The sequence below is a fragment of the Melopsittacus undulatus genome, chromosome 2 (assembly GCF_012275295.1).
Source record: "Melopsittacus undulatus isolate bMelUnd1 chromosome 2, bMelUnd1.mat.Z, whole genome shotgun sequence".
Lineage (NCBI taxonomy): Eukaryota > Metazoa > Chordata > Aves > Psittaciformes > Psittaculidae > Melopsittacus > Melopsittacus undulatus.
In genome coordinates, this window is record NC_047528.1 from 19,618,038 (window position 1) to 19,632,623 (window position 14,586).

At 39.6% G+C, this 14,586-nt stretch overlaps 1 protein-coding gene across 3 annotated transcripts in view; it reads left to right on the forward strand.

Moving 5' to 3' along the window:
- CDK8 (cyclin dependent kinase 8) overlaps positions 1-14,586 on the forward strand; it is a 74,565-nt gene that overhangs the window by 13,563 nt on the left and 46,416 nt on the right. For all 3 annotated transcript variants that reach the window (XM_034060129.1, XM_034060130.1, XM_031049605.2), the window contains exon 2: positions 13,352-13,427. In XM_034060129.1, the coding sequence (XP_033916020.1) occupies positions 13,352-13,427 (76 nt within the window). The remainder of the gene's footprint in view (positions 1-13,351; positions 13,428-14,586) is intronic.

The window sequence follows — 14,586 nt, forward strand, 5'->3', positions numbered from 1 at the left end:
GGCACAAAGAACAAAAGGAATAAAGTGAGTCAGTAATTGCCATTCACCACATAGTATAAGCTGTCTCAGAAGCCTTAGTGTTTATTGGCTTGCAGTTGATGGTTTTTCCTCCAGCTGTGGAAATTACCTTTTCTTTACCCACAAAATGGTCTTATTACTGAAGGATTTGTTTTGAAGTAGAAAATATTCTTAGCATAAGCCTTGCTGTCTGATCAGAATAATGATGCTGTTCTGGTACTGCAGTCTTGCCGTGTTCCTGCAAGTATTCTCGGGATGGGAAAAGTATGAATGCCTGTGCTAGACCCTTAATAAACTCAGGTCTGTTAGCATCTTTCCCTGCAATAATTTATTTGTATTAGCATTTTGGTGAGTGATACAACTTTATTTTCTTGTAAGTTTAGATCTAAGTCCATGAAATGCGCTTCAGTCACAGACTCTGTTCCTTGTACATTTCTGTCCTTCTGTAAAAGCGTTTTTTTGTCTTAAAGCAGACTGTATCTGAAGTTTGCATATTAAAGTGTTAGCAAGATTTAGTCATGCTGAAGTATTACTTTTCTTTCAGGATAAAATGTATGTTTCTGAGAAGGGGGCTAATAGCAACAAGAGCAGAACTTGTCTTTTACCTGTTTGCTTTTTTTTGTACATCATGTGCGTGTCTTCAAAGGGAAAATAACTCCTAACCATGGAAATTAGTTGAAATGTTACTGTAGAGATGTCTTTATTTTTCTAGGTTGTTTAGCAGTTACATTTAAATATCTTTTTATTGGTCCTTTAAGTTAATTTTTTAAATTTAAATTTCTAGTTCAGTTAGAAATGGAAAACTTTAAGCTAATTGCTGCTTGGCATTTAGACAGTAATATATTGTTATCTCTCTGGAAGGCAAAGAGAACAGCAGGGTAATTAAAATTAAATATGAAGTTTCTGTCAACTTCTGTGAGTTTTGCAATTAAATTTAATGCTGTGACTATGCAAACACTTCCTAAGGCTCTCCAAAACTTTGTGTGGTCACACTATGTGTTGATTGAAACTTGGATGGAGATAACTGTAATCTATGGCACAACCTTGTAAAACTAAAGGCTCTAGTGATTAATGGGAGTTGTTGCTCTGCATTGTATGAAAAGGCTTATCCAGCTGTCTTTAACAGTTAAATCCAGCAGATCTTTAGGAAGTGAAACGAGATTATGGCAAACATGCAGTGGTGCTTTCCTACTGACAAGTTTCTGCTTCATCTGGTATCCAAAACTACTGTTTTAAGATGAAATTAAGATTTAAGGTTCTGGATTTCCACTGTATTGTGAACTTGTAGCTGTTCTTGCACTGCTTAAACACAAAGGAGGAGGAGGAACCTAAGGAGATAAAGGATGTGAAGCTTCCATGCATTTTTTATTCATGTTTTTCTTGCATATCTTAAGTTCAAAAATAGAGAAGTAGTAGATAATACTCCTATAGAAATATGAAAACAGTATGAAATTTCGCCTTTGAGAGTGAGCACTGTTAGAAGTGTCTGAAACTGTGAAGCATGTTCTGATGCCAGCAGCCCCATTGTAATGGGTGTGAACTGCTGTTTCTAGTAGCAAGCATGAGTATGTAAGTAGCCATGCTGCTCTATAAGCTGTAGTTGTCCACATCTTCAGATTAATTCTTGTCAACTGTTCTTTATTCTCTTCAACTCTTCCTGGGAAGTCTTTGCAGGTAGCTTTGTAGAGGAGAGAATAGCTGGGAACTGTTCTTTCTTAGCTGAAATCCTTGGCAAAGTAGCTTGGACTCCCAGCTTTTCTGACTGGGTTGCGTTATTCTTGATCTTTTCTCGTTTATTATTACATAAGAGGCTTTCATGACAGAATCTGGGGTTTTATCTGATTTTTGGCAGATTTCTTCCATGAAAGGAACAAGCTAAAATCTATGATGGGATAAACTTTAAGCGGATTGCAAAAACATTTAAATACTCTGGGCTTGAATAAATCTGAACTTTTACAAATAGTTGTGCTTTGGCTGTGTAGCAGGCTGATTATAATAGAGAAGATGTTAACCTGTTTTCTGTCAGTTTAACACATGTTACTGGACTACTCCATTTTTTGAAATGCTTTTAAGTTCAGTCAAATGAAAGAACAGTAATTTGTGCTAATGTTTAACTTCTGGTCTTGCTTCATCTGACTTCTTTTAGTCAGTATAACTGAAATGTGTGTTTTGTTTGTTCACAAAACCCACAAGAAGTGGCCCTTGGAAAATTAAGTATTTTTAAGAATAATCTCATTTTGGATATGATGTATGTGTGTGTGTATATATATCTATATATATAGATATAGATATATATATATATAGATATATATAATGATAAGAGCATCAGTAAAAGTAAAATATCTTTCAAGTGACCCTCAAAGAGCTATAAGTGAAGGACGTAATTCTGGGTTTTGTTGTTTATATATTTTGAAAAAGCCTTTGAAATTTTTCTGTAGCTGCAGTAAGTTTTTGCAGTGAACAGAATTATCTCTTCAGTGGATGCAGCATTTACCTGCAGCTTTCTGGGAAAGGTGAGTGCACTGCATCAAGTGGACATGGAAAGAAAGTTCGAGTTGGAAAATAAACTTACTTGGTCCTGAATATGGGCAGAAACTGCTATGCTTCTGTTATGAGTGCTCTCTGCATTTAGTTAACTCCTGTGCTCATCTGAATATTTGGCAATCCACTTCATCTCACTAATGTGGCAGAGAGCATACCAGACAAAAAAGTGGAATTACTTTTCTACTCTGAGGAAGCTTGTCTCTATGTGAAAATCACAGAATCATAGGAGAGTTAGGGTTGGAAAGGACCTTAAGATCATCTACTTCCAACCCCCCAGCCATCAGCAGGGACATCATCCAGTAGACCAGGTTGTTCAAGGCTCTGTCCATCTTGGCCTTGAACACCGCCAGGGATGGAGCATTCGCAACTTCCCTGGGAAATCCATTCCAGTGCCTCACCACCCTCACAATAAAGAACTTCTTTCTTATATCTGATCTAAACCTCCCCTAAGTTTTAACCTGTTACCCCTTGTCCTGTCACTACAGTCCCTAATGAAGAGTCCCTCCCAGCATTCTTATAGCTCCCTTTCAGATACTGAAGGGCTTCTATGAGGTCTCCACGCAGCCTTCTCTTCTCCAGGCTGAACAGCCCCAACTTTCTCAGCCTGTCTTCATATGGGAGGTGCGCCAGTCCTCTGATCATCCTTGTGGCCTCCTCTGGACTTGTTCCAACAGTTCCATGTCCTTTTTATGTTGAGGACACCAGAACTGCACACAATACTCCAAGTGAGGTCTCACGAGAGCAGAGTAGAGGGGCAGGATCACCTCCTTTGACCTGCTGGTCACGCTCCTTTTGATGCAGCCCAGGATACGGTTGGCTTTCTGGGCTGTGAGCACACACTGAAGCTGGCTCATGTTCATTTTCTCATTGACCAACACCCCTAAGTCCTTCTCTGCAGGGCTGCTCTGAATCTCTTCTCTGCCCAACCTGTAGCTGTGCCTGGGATTGCTCCAACCCAGGTGTAGGACCTTGCACTTGGCATGGTTAAACTTCATGAGGTTGGCATCAGCCCACCTCACAAGTGTGTCAAGGTCCCTCTGGATGGCATTCCTTCCCTCCAGCGTATCAACAGAACCACACAGCTTGGTGTCATTGGCAAACTTGCTGAGGGCACACTCGATCCCACTGTCCATGTCAGAGACAAAGATATTAAACAAGACCGGTCCCAACACTGATCCCTGAGGGACACCACTTGTTACTGATCTCCAGCTGGACATTGAGCCATTGACCACAACTCTTTGAGTGCGGCCATCCAGCCAGTTCTTTATCCACCCAGTGATCCACCTATAAAACTGATGTATCTCCAATTTAGAGACAAGGATGTCATGTGGGACAGCACTGAACGCTTTGCACAAGTCCAGGTAGATGACATCAGCTGCTCTACCCCTGTCCATCAGTTCTGTAGCCCCATCACAGAAGGCCACCAAATTGGGCAGGGAGGATTTTCCCTTAGTGAAGCCATGTGGCTGTCACCAAGCACCTTGTTGTTTTTCATGTGCCCTAGCATGGCTTCCAGGAGAATCTGCTCCCGGATTTTGCCAGGCACAGAGGTGAGACTGACTGGTCTGTAATTCCCCAGGTCATCCATTTTCCCCTTCTTGAAAATAAACGTGAAAATGAGTGCCTTGAAAATGAACGCCTTGGCTCCATTGCAAAGGACAGAAGTGTGCATGGGGATGAAGATGGGGTTCTTTAAGCAGCAAACCATTGTACAATAGCCTACTTTGAGCGATAACTTCATTGTTAGTTTTCAGGGTTTTTTTTTCTTCTTTTTTTAATTATCAGAATAATTGTAAAAGATTTAAATGTATGAATTACTCAGCAGGTTTTGTAATGGTGGAATGACAAAAAGAGGACGTGGTTATCATTGCATCACTGTTAGCTCAGAATCTTTTTAGGGAATGATTTGTAAGATTTCACTCTCTAAGTTATCTCAAGGTAGAGGGTCAGTGATGGTACCTGTGTATAGCCTGCATACATGCATGCATACTGTATGTACTAATTAGTTTGACAGAATGTTTGATCTAAAATATGCTTTCTGGGAAGTCAGTTGCTTATAATGTAATTTGTACCTTTGTACCTTTGTTCCAAGTTGTACCTTTGTACAAAGTTGCCTTTGTACCAAGTTGCTAGTACCATTTGTTTCCTGTACAATTTGTTTGCTGCTGATGCATATCATCTTTGCTGTTTGGCTGTTGCCCTATATCCTCATGGACGTGTTTTATCTCATTCTGGTCAGCTTTGTACCTTAAATGTATGCATTGGGAACTAGTGGGTTGCAGACATGGAATGTTTCAAAACTTGAAACTTTCTTGAGTCTCAGCCAGTTGGACTGTGACTATAAACCTGGGTAGACTTTGATGTGTTCAGCAGTTGTAAAGTCTGTATGTCTTGGATGTACTTGCTAAGGTTAAATGCTGGGAGGCAGCTTAGTTGCACACAGCTGCTTTCTCCCTGCAGTGGGACGTGAGAGAGAATCAGCAGTGTAGAAGTGCAAAACCTCGTGTTGAGATAAATATAGTTTAATTGGTAAAGCAAAAGCTGTGCATACAAGCAAAACAGAATAAGGAATTAATTTGCCACTTCCCATCGGCAGGCAGGTGTTCAGCCATCTGCAGGAAAGCAGGGCTCTGTCACATGTGATGGTTATTGGGAAGACAAACACTGTAACTCCAAATGCCCACGCCTTGTCTTTCTCACAGCTTTTATTGCTGAGAATGACATCACATGATCTGGAATATTCCTTTGGACAGTTGGGATCAGCTGTCTTGGCTGTGACACCTCCCAGCTTCTTGTGCACTCCCAGCCCACTCACTGGTGGGACAGTCTGAGGAGCAGGAAAGACTTTAATGCAGCGTAAGCACTGCTTTGCAATGATGTGGATGTGTTAGGAGCATGGGTTTGGTCACAAATCCAGAACATAGCTCCATAGGAACTACACCATCCCAGCCAAAACCAGTACAGTGCTGTAGTATCTACCTTTAGAATACACTGATCTTGTCCAGGTGCAGTGGTCTTTGTGACATAAATCAACTTACTTGAGGGATGAAGGGGTTTTTGTTAGGTCTCTGTGGTTTTCTGTGTGTAAGCACAAAGTACTTCAGAAGTTTGTGGAATTTACATGAATGCCACTGAAATCGAATAGGTAGAATGAATTGTTGATTTCTGTGGCATCCATACAAATTGTCTACAGGCTATGCTAAGGTCTGCAGGTTCAGATACCGGTACTTACACTATTGAGGAAACACATAATTCCCAAGTCTTGTTCTTCTTCACAGAAATATAACCTTTGGGTTTCTTTTTTAGACTGCTTACACACAGACAGTATCTGTGCATTGCCTGAACTTTACAAGGAGCCTTAAAATGGTTTGTTTTTTTGAGTTACCACTGCAGACACTGGAAACACTTGAACAAATCCTAAATATTGAATGAATGAAAATTACTGTTCCAGAGATGATGAGAAGAAAATCCAGACATGAGGAGGTGGAATTCCAAGTTGCGTCCTTGCACTGACCTAAATTAAATTAAAAAGGAATAGTTTAAATCTCTCTATAATAAAAGGTCCTCAGAGTTATGTATGTAACCAGAATAGCCCTGTTTCTTTCCTGCCTAAGTTTTGGCTATGTTGCCAGACATGGAAAGTGGTGTTAAGAATAAGCTGTGAAACTCCTCACAGTCTCAGATGAATCATAAACAGTGTAATTTATTGTACATTTTCTCTTTTTGCCACTTGTGACCTCTACCTCTCATCACTTTACTGGGCACCTCCAAGAAGAGTCTGACTCCTTCCCTTACCCCTCATTAGGTAACTGAAGGCCGTGATAGAATCCTTCCATGGCCTTCAGGAAGGATGAGCAAACCTGGCTCTCTCAGCCTCTCTTTATGGGTCATGTACTTCGAACTCCTGCTGCTCTACTGGACTTCCTTATTATGTCAAGGTCTGTCTTGTGCTGGAAAGCCTAAAACTGAATGGGGAGATCCCATGTGTGGCTTCATACTGCTGCATATAGGGGGATAATCACCTCTTTCCATGTGCTGGGTGTGCTGTTGCTAATACAGCCCAGGATGTGACTGGCTGCCTTTGCCACAGGGGCACATTGCTGTGTCATGTTCCACTTGGCTATCAGGACCCCAGGTCGTGCTCTGTAAAGCTGTTTTGACCCACTTGGCAATGTGTCCAGTTGCGTGCAGTTATTCCAGACTAGAGACAGGTCTTTCTGCTTGTTTTACAGCTTTCTCAGGTTCTTGTCTGCCCACTTTTCCTGTCTATTGTGGTCTGTCCAAATGGCGGCTCAATTTCTTTGTGCATCAACCCATTGTCCCCAGTTTGGCATCATGGGCTGGATTTGCTGAGGATGCCTTCCATCCTGTTGTCTGTTAATGAAGATGTTATATCAGCCCCAGTGTCTGCCCCCAGGGGATGTACTAGTAAGTGGCAGCCTGTTGGATTTCTACCATTGATCACAACCAATCACATCTGGCATTCTAATTGATATTTTTGTCTGTTCTGTAGTTCAGCTGTCTAAGCTCTCTAATTTGGCTATGAGTGTACTATGAAATCATGTCACAAGCTTTGCTGAGGCCAAGGTAGCATCCAGTGCTTTTCTGTTGTCCATAGAGCAGGTTCTCTCATTGTTTAGGACAAAAAGGTTGATAAAGCACAATTTATCCTTGGAAAAATCTTTGCCAGCTGTTCCCAGTCACTTCTTTTCCTTTATGGGTCTGAAAATGGCTTCCTGGGAGGGTTTGCTGCATGACCTTTTCAAGGACTTAAGGTTATGCTGGTTGGCCTATAATATTGAGCATTTTTTTGCTGTTCTTACAGGATCCTGATATTTGCCCTTATGTAATTGTCAGGAATCTGCCGTGATCACCATGACCTTTCACAGATGATAGAATGGCTTTGCCATGATATTTGCCAGCTCTGTTAAGCACCCTTGAATGCAGCCACCTGGTCACATGGACTTGTCTGTGTGTCCAGTCAGTTGAAGTCATCCCTAATTTGGTTTACCTCTATTTCCTTTCCTTAGCGTTGGGAATGTGGTAGTTGGGCAACTGGACTGTGATATCAAAACCAATGCCAAAAAGACATTGAGAGCCTTGGCCTCTTTTGTGTCCTTTGTCACTTGGTTCTTGACCACACCTGTTTTCTGTGTTGGTAGTTAATAGGTACAAAATGCAAAAGTAAATGGAGCTCCTGGTGTAAGTATCTTGTTCTGGCAGGACTGTTTGGTGCCAGGCATGTGGTGGTTGACAAGAAAACTGAGGTAATTATTTTCTTTCAAGTCATCATTTGAATGGGTGCTAGTCTGCCTGCATCTTGCTGTACGTTCAGAAAATGATGTATTATTTTGGTGTGTAGCAGTTGGCTGTGTATACAGCATTGGCAATTAGTATAAATCTTTCCACTTCAAAATTGCATTTGTGTATTCATATGTTTTCAAAGAGCTGCTGCCTGTAATGGGCTTGACTGGCTGTTACGTGTGCGTAGGGTGACTTTTCATTTACTTAAAAATATGATTTAAAAACAAAACCAGAAAGTAACACTGCTGTGACCTGGGGAAGGAGGCAGGGGATGATGCTGCAAGGTTAAAATGCCAAGTCTTGTACATTTTACAGTTTGCTTTCATAAGTGTTGTATGTTTGTACACTAATCTGTAGCAGTGTGCTTGGGTAAGTTCTTCCTTCCATCTCAAATCTACATCAGTAGTGTGTCCAGGCATCTGTTATGTCCAAGTTCAATAAAACACAAGGAGGAGGGACAAAGAAAACTGGAATGCCACAACTGGACTCTGTTGTCTTTCTTTTCATTTGTAGTTTAGATCTTTGCTGTTAAACACTGTTCTGATTCTTACGAGTAAACTATAATGAAACCTCTGATTCATCCATTTCCTTACTGGAGGTTTCAAAAGGTAATACAGATTTAGTTGTTGGGGTGTTTTTGCCTTACCTGGCTCCTTAACATTTGTTAAAGCTTCTGTCCATATTCTGTTTTTAATAGTGAAGATGTGCTACTGTTTGTACAATTTAGGGCTTGTAGTTCGTGCTCATCTAGGTGAGTTCAAAGCTAAGGTTCTATTCAGCACAAATTAATTTTCTGCTGCAAAAATCTAAATGCCATTATTTAATGGATTTGGAGAATTTTGAGTTAGAACTGCTGAGGCTGAATCACTCCAGCAATAGTGTGAGAGCTGTGCTTGCTCAGGATGTGTTGACTACTATTGATGTTAATGGAATTCTCAAGGGTGGAATTAGAAGAACCCACACATGTTTTGTCGGTAGGCTTATCTTGTAATGATCAGGATTTTTATGGTCTTTAGGGAATACGAACTGTAAACAATTAACAGATTCCTTAGAGTTTTCAGTAGAAGAGAAGCTGTGTTTACAGTTCCCTGGGATAATTGTCAGACTGTGGAGCCTATTTCCTGCAGTTGAGTTTTAAATTTCTTTGTTATAAAGTTAGAACTATTCCTAAATTGTCATCAGTGAAATTTGAATTTCAGACTGTTATGTAAATATAGAATTTTTACCACTGATCTTCAGTACTTTATTCTGTTATTTGTAGCACTGAATTGAAGTTTAAACTGATAGAGTGATCTGAATAAAGGAAATGGTGTAGGGTTGTGTCAGTGCATTTCTACAAAATTAGATGAAATAACAGTGGGACAGGCTTTTTTTTTTAACTACCTTTTATGTAATAAGCCTCCTTTTTCTCCATGTGTAGGATATTTTCTCCCACTTGCTGAACATATTTATGCTTAAAGTATCCTTCTAAATAAAGGGTAGAAATACCAGGCATTTTAATACTAAAGCTTTGCAACATGCTCACATTCAGCAGGCATCTGTTCCTACTGCTTTTGATATTTATTTTTTTTTCCAGATAGGCTGAATGTTTCTTATGGTGTTGTTGTGCTTCCAAATCCAGTAGAACATTAAAAAAATAAAATTTGGAAGTGACGTTATAATAATAGCTTAATTCTTTTAAAGATGACATTTTGTTTTGGTTTACTTTATTTAAGCTGTGAGAACAAAACTAGGCAGTTACACTCTTCCATGGTGATTTTGCGGATATATTCTTGTCATTAAAGTCCAGTGGAAGTGAGGTTGCAGCTACCCATTTCTTTTCAAGTTTCAGCCTCTGATGCTCATGTTATCCCTCTGAGGGAATGACCTTTTTACACAAGGTTACGTTGTTTGTGTGTGACTACAATAAATGCTGCTACTTCGGCAGCCCTCTACAAGTGAGTTTTCTTATCACACTCACAACCGCCTGTTTCTAGTGGGGAGTATTACTGTGTTGAAGATGCCAGGCTGTTGAAGTGCAGGAAAGCATGAATATATTGGTATGAAAATAAGTTTGCAGACTGGCCAGCTTTTCTAAGCCTGCAGGTAGGTGGAGGAGCTGCTGGAGTTACTTAATGTCTCATCCCCAGGCAGCAGAGAAAGTGGACAGGTTTTCCCAATGAGATGTCTCTGTTATAAGGAAGAAATTTAGTTGAATTATGCTCTGTTTTACTGTGCCCTTAAAACACAAGCTGCTTAGTGGTTGATTTTGTTACTTACAGAAAATGCTTCTAATGGGGTTCCCCCATCCCCTCTTTTTTTTTCTCTTGCTGTTTGTGTTTTCCTGTCTTGCCATTGACCATCTCTTTATTTCAGACAAGGAAACTGTATCTAAAACTATGGGGAACCCATTTTGGGATGTGTTTTTATTCTCAATAGACTATTGGCAAAATACTTTCGAAAGTTGTGTAAAATAAGTTTGGTGGTTCTTCTTTTGACTTCTTAACACTTGTAAATTGTTCTCACTCCCTTTAAAAGCTATTCCCCCAGTTCCTGTGGCTCTCAAGGATTTAAACTAAGTTTTACTAAAACAAAAGTTGCTTGTCTCAAAGGCAAGTAGGATTTTCCCTGTTAAGGGAAACACTGTACTAATGGTGCATGGGGTAGCCATGACTTGTTACCTGCATCACTGTAGAACAGATGTTGGGGAAGATTAGGAATTGGTTTATTACTTTATCTCAATTGTGTGTGCACAATTCAGGATTTAAATCTTGGAAGTCTTTAGTTATTTTTCTTTTCAGGTTCTGGAGGAGAGTGTAGTATGGTGATAAAGTGGTTTATCTCTAAATTTTAATTCCTTTTCCTCCTTTTTACCATTCTTACATTTCATCTAAACTGCTTGGGTAGGTTGAGGACAGAGCAGAGGCTACAGGCTCTCATTTCTTGTGTGCAGCACCTGGGCAGAGCAAAGGGGAGTGAGCAGCTGATTTCCCACAGCCCTGTCTGTGGACAGAGCAAAGCTGAGCATGGTGTCTCTGGATCTTGACTCTAACTGCCTTTTAATGTGAAAATGTTTATTTTCATAGACTTCTTATTTCATCCTTTGTTTTGAGGAGAGCAAGTGGTACATTTCTTCTACCACCCTGTCAAATTTCAGCATTAAAGCAGTGATGATGAAAGGGTTAACATGCACAACTGAAAGTGTTCTTTGTTTTGTTCTAGGAAACAGATGAAGTATTTTTTCCTTTTTACTCTTTTTTTCCTCCCTCTAAATTTCTCCAGAGAAATTCTGCCATCTGGCATGGGAAATTTTTGTCCATACTTAATTTGGCAAAAGTTTGACCAATTAAAAATAGTTGGGCAATCTTAAATGCAGAGCAAGCTTCGCTGTAGGCAGTGCTACCAGAAATGCTTGTAATGATACTGTTTGTACAGTATCTCCTCCTGTTATACTGAGTTCTTCTTCAAATAACTTGAAATCTGAGTAGATGAGCAGCAGGGCAATGAGAGGAATATTTAGTCTCATCCATTTTGCTCCATATTCTGTTGGTGATAATGCTTATAACAGTATCAGTTGTGTGGTAGCACTTCTAATGAAATAGGGATCATAAAATCACGGAATGGTTAGGGTTGGAGAGGCCTTTAAAATCATCTAGTTCTAACGCCCCTGCTATGGGCAGGGACACCTCACACTACACCATGTCACCAAAGGCTCTGTCCAGCCTGGCCTTGAATGCTGCTAGGAACAGGGCATTTACCACTTCTTTGGGCAACTTGTGCCAGTCCCTCACCACCCTCATGGTGAAGAGCTTCTTCCTTATATCTAATCTGAACTTCCCCTGTTTATGTTTGAACCCATTATCCATTGTCCTTGATCTTTCCAAACACTTCAAAGTAAGATGAGCACATAAGGCAATGAGAATAACCTCTAGTCCAGTCCTTTTTGTTTAATGTTTGTATCCAGTAAGGGCTGTGAACTGTTGCTAGATAAGGCAGATAGAGGGTAAAATGATTTTTAACTAAGAGAATTTATCTTTTTCTGTCAGCAGCACAGAAACTTTATGTGCTGGAAAGCAGATGGGGATTATGTTCAGTAGCTGCCCATGGAGTGGTCCATAACTCTCTTTTCTGCCATAAGTGCGTGTTATTTGATTTGAAATCCATTTATACTTTGGAATCCATAACATTGTGTCATCATGACTTGCACGGTTTAATTACATGATTAATACCATAATGGTTTCTTGGGTTTGGGCTTTGTGCAACTTGTTTTTCTCTAAGGTGAGAAATGGGGATTTGTTCCCTGTTCACGCCTTTTGTTAGCCAGGTACAAATTTGTGCTCGGCACAAGCTCTTTCTCTTCCAGGCTGGGAAGTTTTAAGATTTATTATAGGAAGCTTTTTAATACCTTCTGTCACTGTCCTCCTGACTTTTTTTTCCCTGTTTGTGTCAGATCCTGTATTTTTACCCCTCTTCTATCTTGCTGAATCCATGTAATAGCCCTCTTAGTGAAATCTGCTCTTGTGTGCTTGATGTTTTGTTGTTCTTTATTACTGTGTTCAGATTTTGTTCATTAATTTCTCACTTTTTCCCCTCTTCTCCATTTTGAAAGATTATTGCTAACAATAGGTTGTTTTTGAACCCTATGAAAAAACCCTTGGACAGGACCTGATAATTTGAGGGATTAAACAGGTAGTAACAAACTGGGGGGAAGTATTTCAGGTAGGAATACAGCAATTCAAAGCCTTGCAAATATTTAGCAAGAGCTGAAAGAAGCAAGTGCATACATTTTAAATGCTTATCTACTGTTTTGGTTTATTTGCCTCTAGGATGTTTGAGTTGCTTTTTTTCAGGATGGCTCATCACAGCTGTGAAAGCTGGATTCATTAATAATAAAGATTCTTAGGGAACCTGGAGATTCAGGACTATGCAAGTGCTGTAGATACTGAAGGCAATAAGTGCCGTGTCCCCCAGGAGGGCTGTGGATGCCAGCCCATAAGTAGGAAGGACTGGTGCTCCATCCCTTAAAAGTTTGAGCTTTTTGAGGCTGAGGATAGGCAAGAGTTCAGTGTCTTCTCTTGCTGAAGTGCATGTCTTCTTTGTTTTGCTTTTGGTGGTCAGTTACTAATTGGCTTGCATTTTAAATAAATGACTGCAAGGTATGTACTGGTTAAAGTATGAGGTGGTGATGGTTATACAAAACAGGCTTTTAACTGCATACTTTTTTTAAGCTGAACAAGCATGTATCTGGAGTCTTCAGATATAACAGATAAATTGTGGTGATCCCTATCTGTGTAGTGAGATCAAACTTGTGTGTTAGCTTTACCAAGATAGTGGTAACCCTAACCCTAATGGTTTAGCCAGGTATCCAGATGTTAAACTAGTAAAGAGTTAAAATAAAGTGTCGTGCAGAGTTTGTATTAATTAGAAACTGTCCTCTGAATGGGAGTGAAAACCTTGCTTTGAATGGTGCAATTTAAATAAAACCACTTCTTTTGTTCTTCCACAGGAAAGATGATAAAGACTACGCTTTAAAGCAGATAGAAGGTACTGGAATTTCTATGTCTGCATGCAGAGAAATAGCAGTAAGTAACATTAGTTCTTTCTACTAGCAAAAAGACTTATTAAAAGTATTGCTTTGAGTGCATGCTGGGTTGCATTTGCTGAATCGTATTATTCTATGGGTGCTATGTTTTTATCATAGAGGTAGAAAATAAGTACAAATGTCTTGGAAGATTTTCCCCACCTTTTACCTTTGCTGTCTAAAAATGGCAATGTTTTCAAGTTACAATTTACTGCTTGCCTGCCTTGGGGCAGATTAACATTAAGCACAATAGTTTAAAAACATGATTAGAGTCAGTAGCTTAAAAGTCAGATCAAATACACAATTTGCATTAGCACTTCAGTGATATTCCTAAGGAGATGAGTTTTTATTGGCTTATAATGATTAAAACGTAGCTTCTATTTAAGTAAAGACTTCAGACTAAACTGGCATTGTTGCCTCGGAAGCTGTAATACAGTCATGAATATCATTCAGACATTCTCTTAAGTTATTCAGGTTTATATTTATATTCTGTCTTGTTAGAAACTGATGAATGTAGTTATGGTTTGTGACAAGCTTGCAAAGAAACACTGGTAAAACCAGTATTCTGAAATTTAACTGTATGTTCTTATGTTACATGATGCTTGGGTTTATGTTTCTTGAAATGCTTCAACTGAAGTTGCTTCATAAAAGGAAATACATGTGACTTAGGTGTATGGGGGGAGAAAGATTCCAGACCATATTCCTCAGGAGTACAAAACTATACCTACTCTAATTTCATTTGTGTTGCCTGAAGTGAGTACTAGGCGTTGCTGCTTTGGCAACTTCCAGTCACCTTTGTGATTTCAAACATGTTAGTCTATAAACTGAGTGAGGTAAAAAAAAAAAAAAGCCCAAAAAATATTCTTCAGGAGAACCTCTTCATATCCATTGATGAAAGCTTAGCCTCCCTGCTATTGTAGGCATATACTCTGAACTAAAGGAGCTGAAAAAAGGATCTTATGTTTTGCTCATTTCAACTATTTTGGCAGAAGTTTTGCAAATACTGTGGCTCCTTCAGGCTGAATGTTTTTGAGAAGCCAGCTGCCATTTCAGGGGGATTTGGGAATTTATTTTTTTTTTATTTTGCAGTGATTTACTTAAAGAGTTTTGTTCTACAGCAGGAACTTGGTTACTGTTAGGGAGAGGCTTCTGCTCTCAAT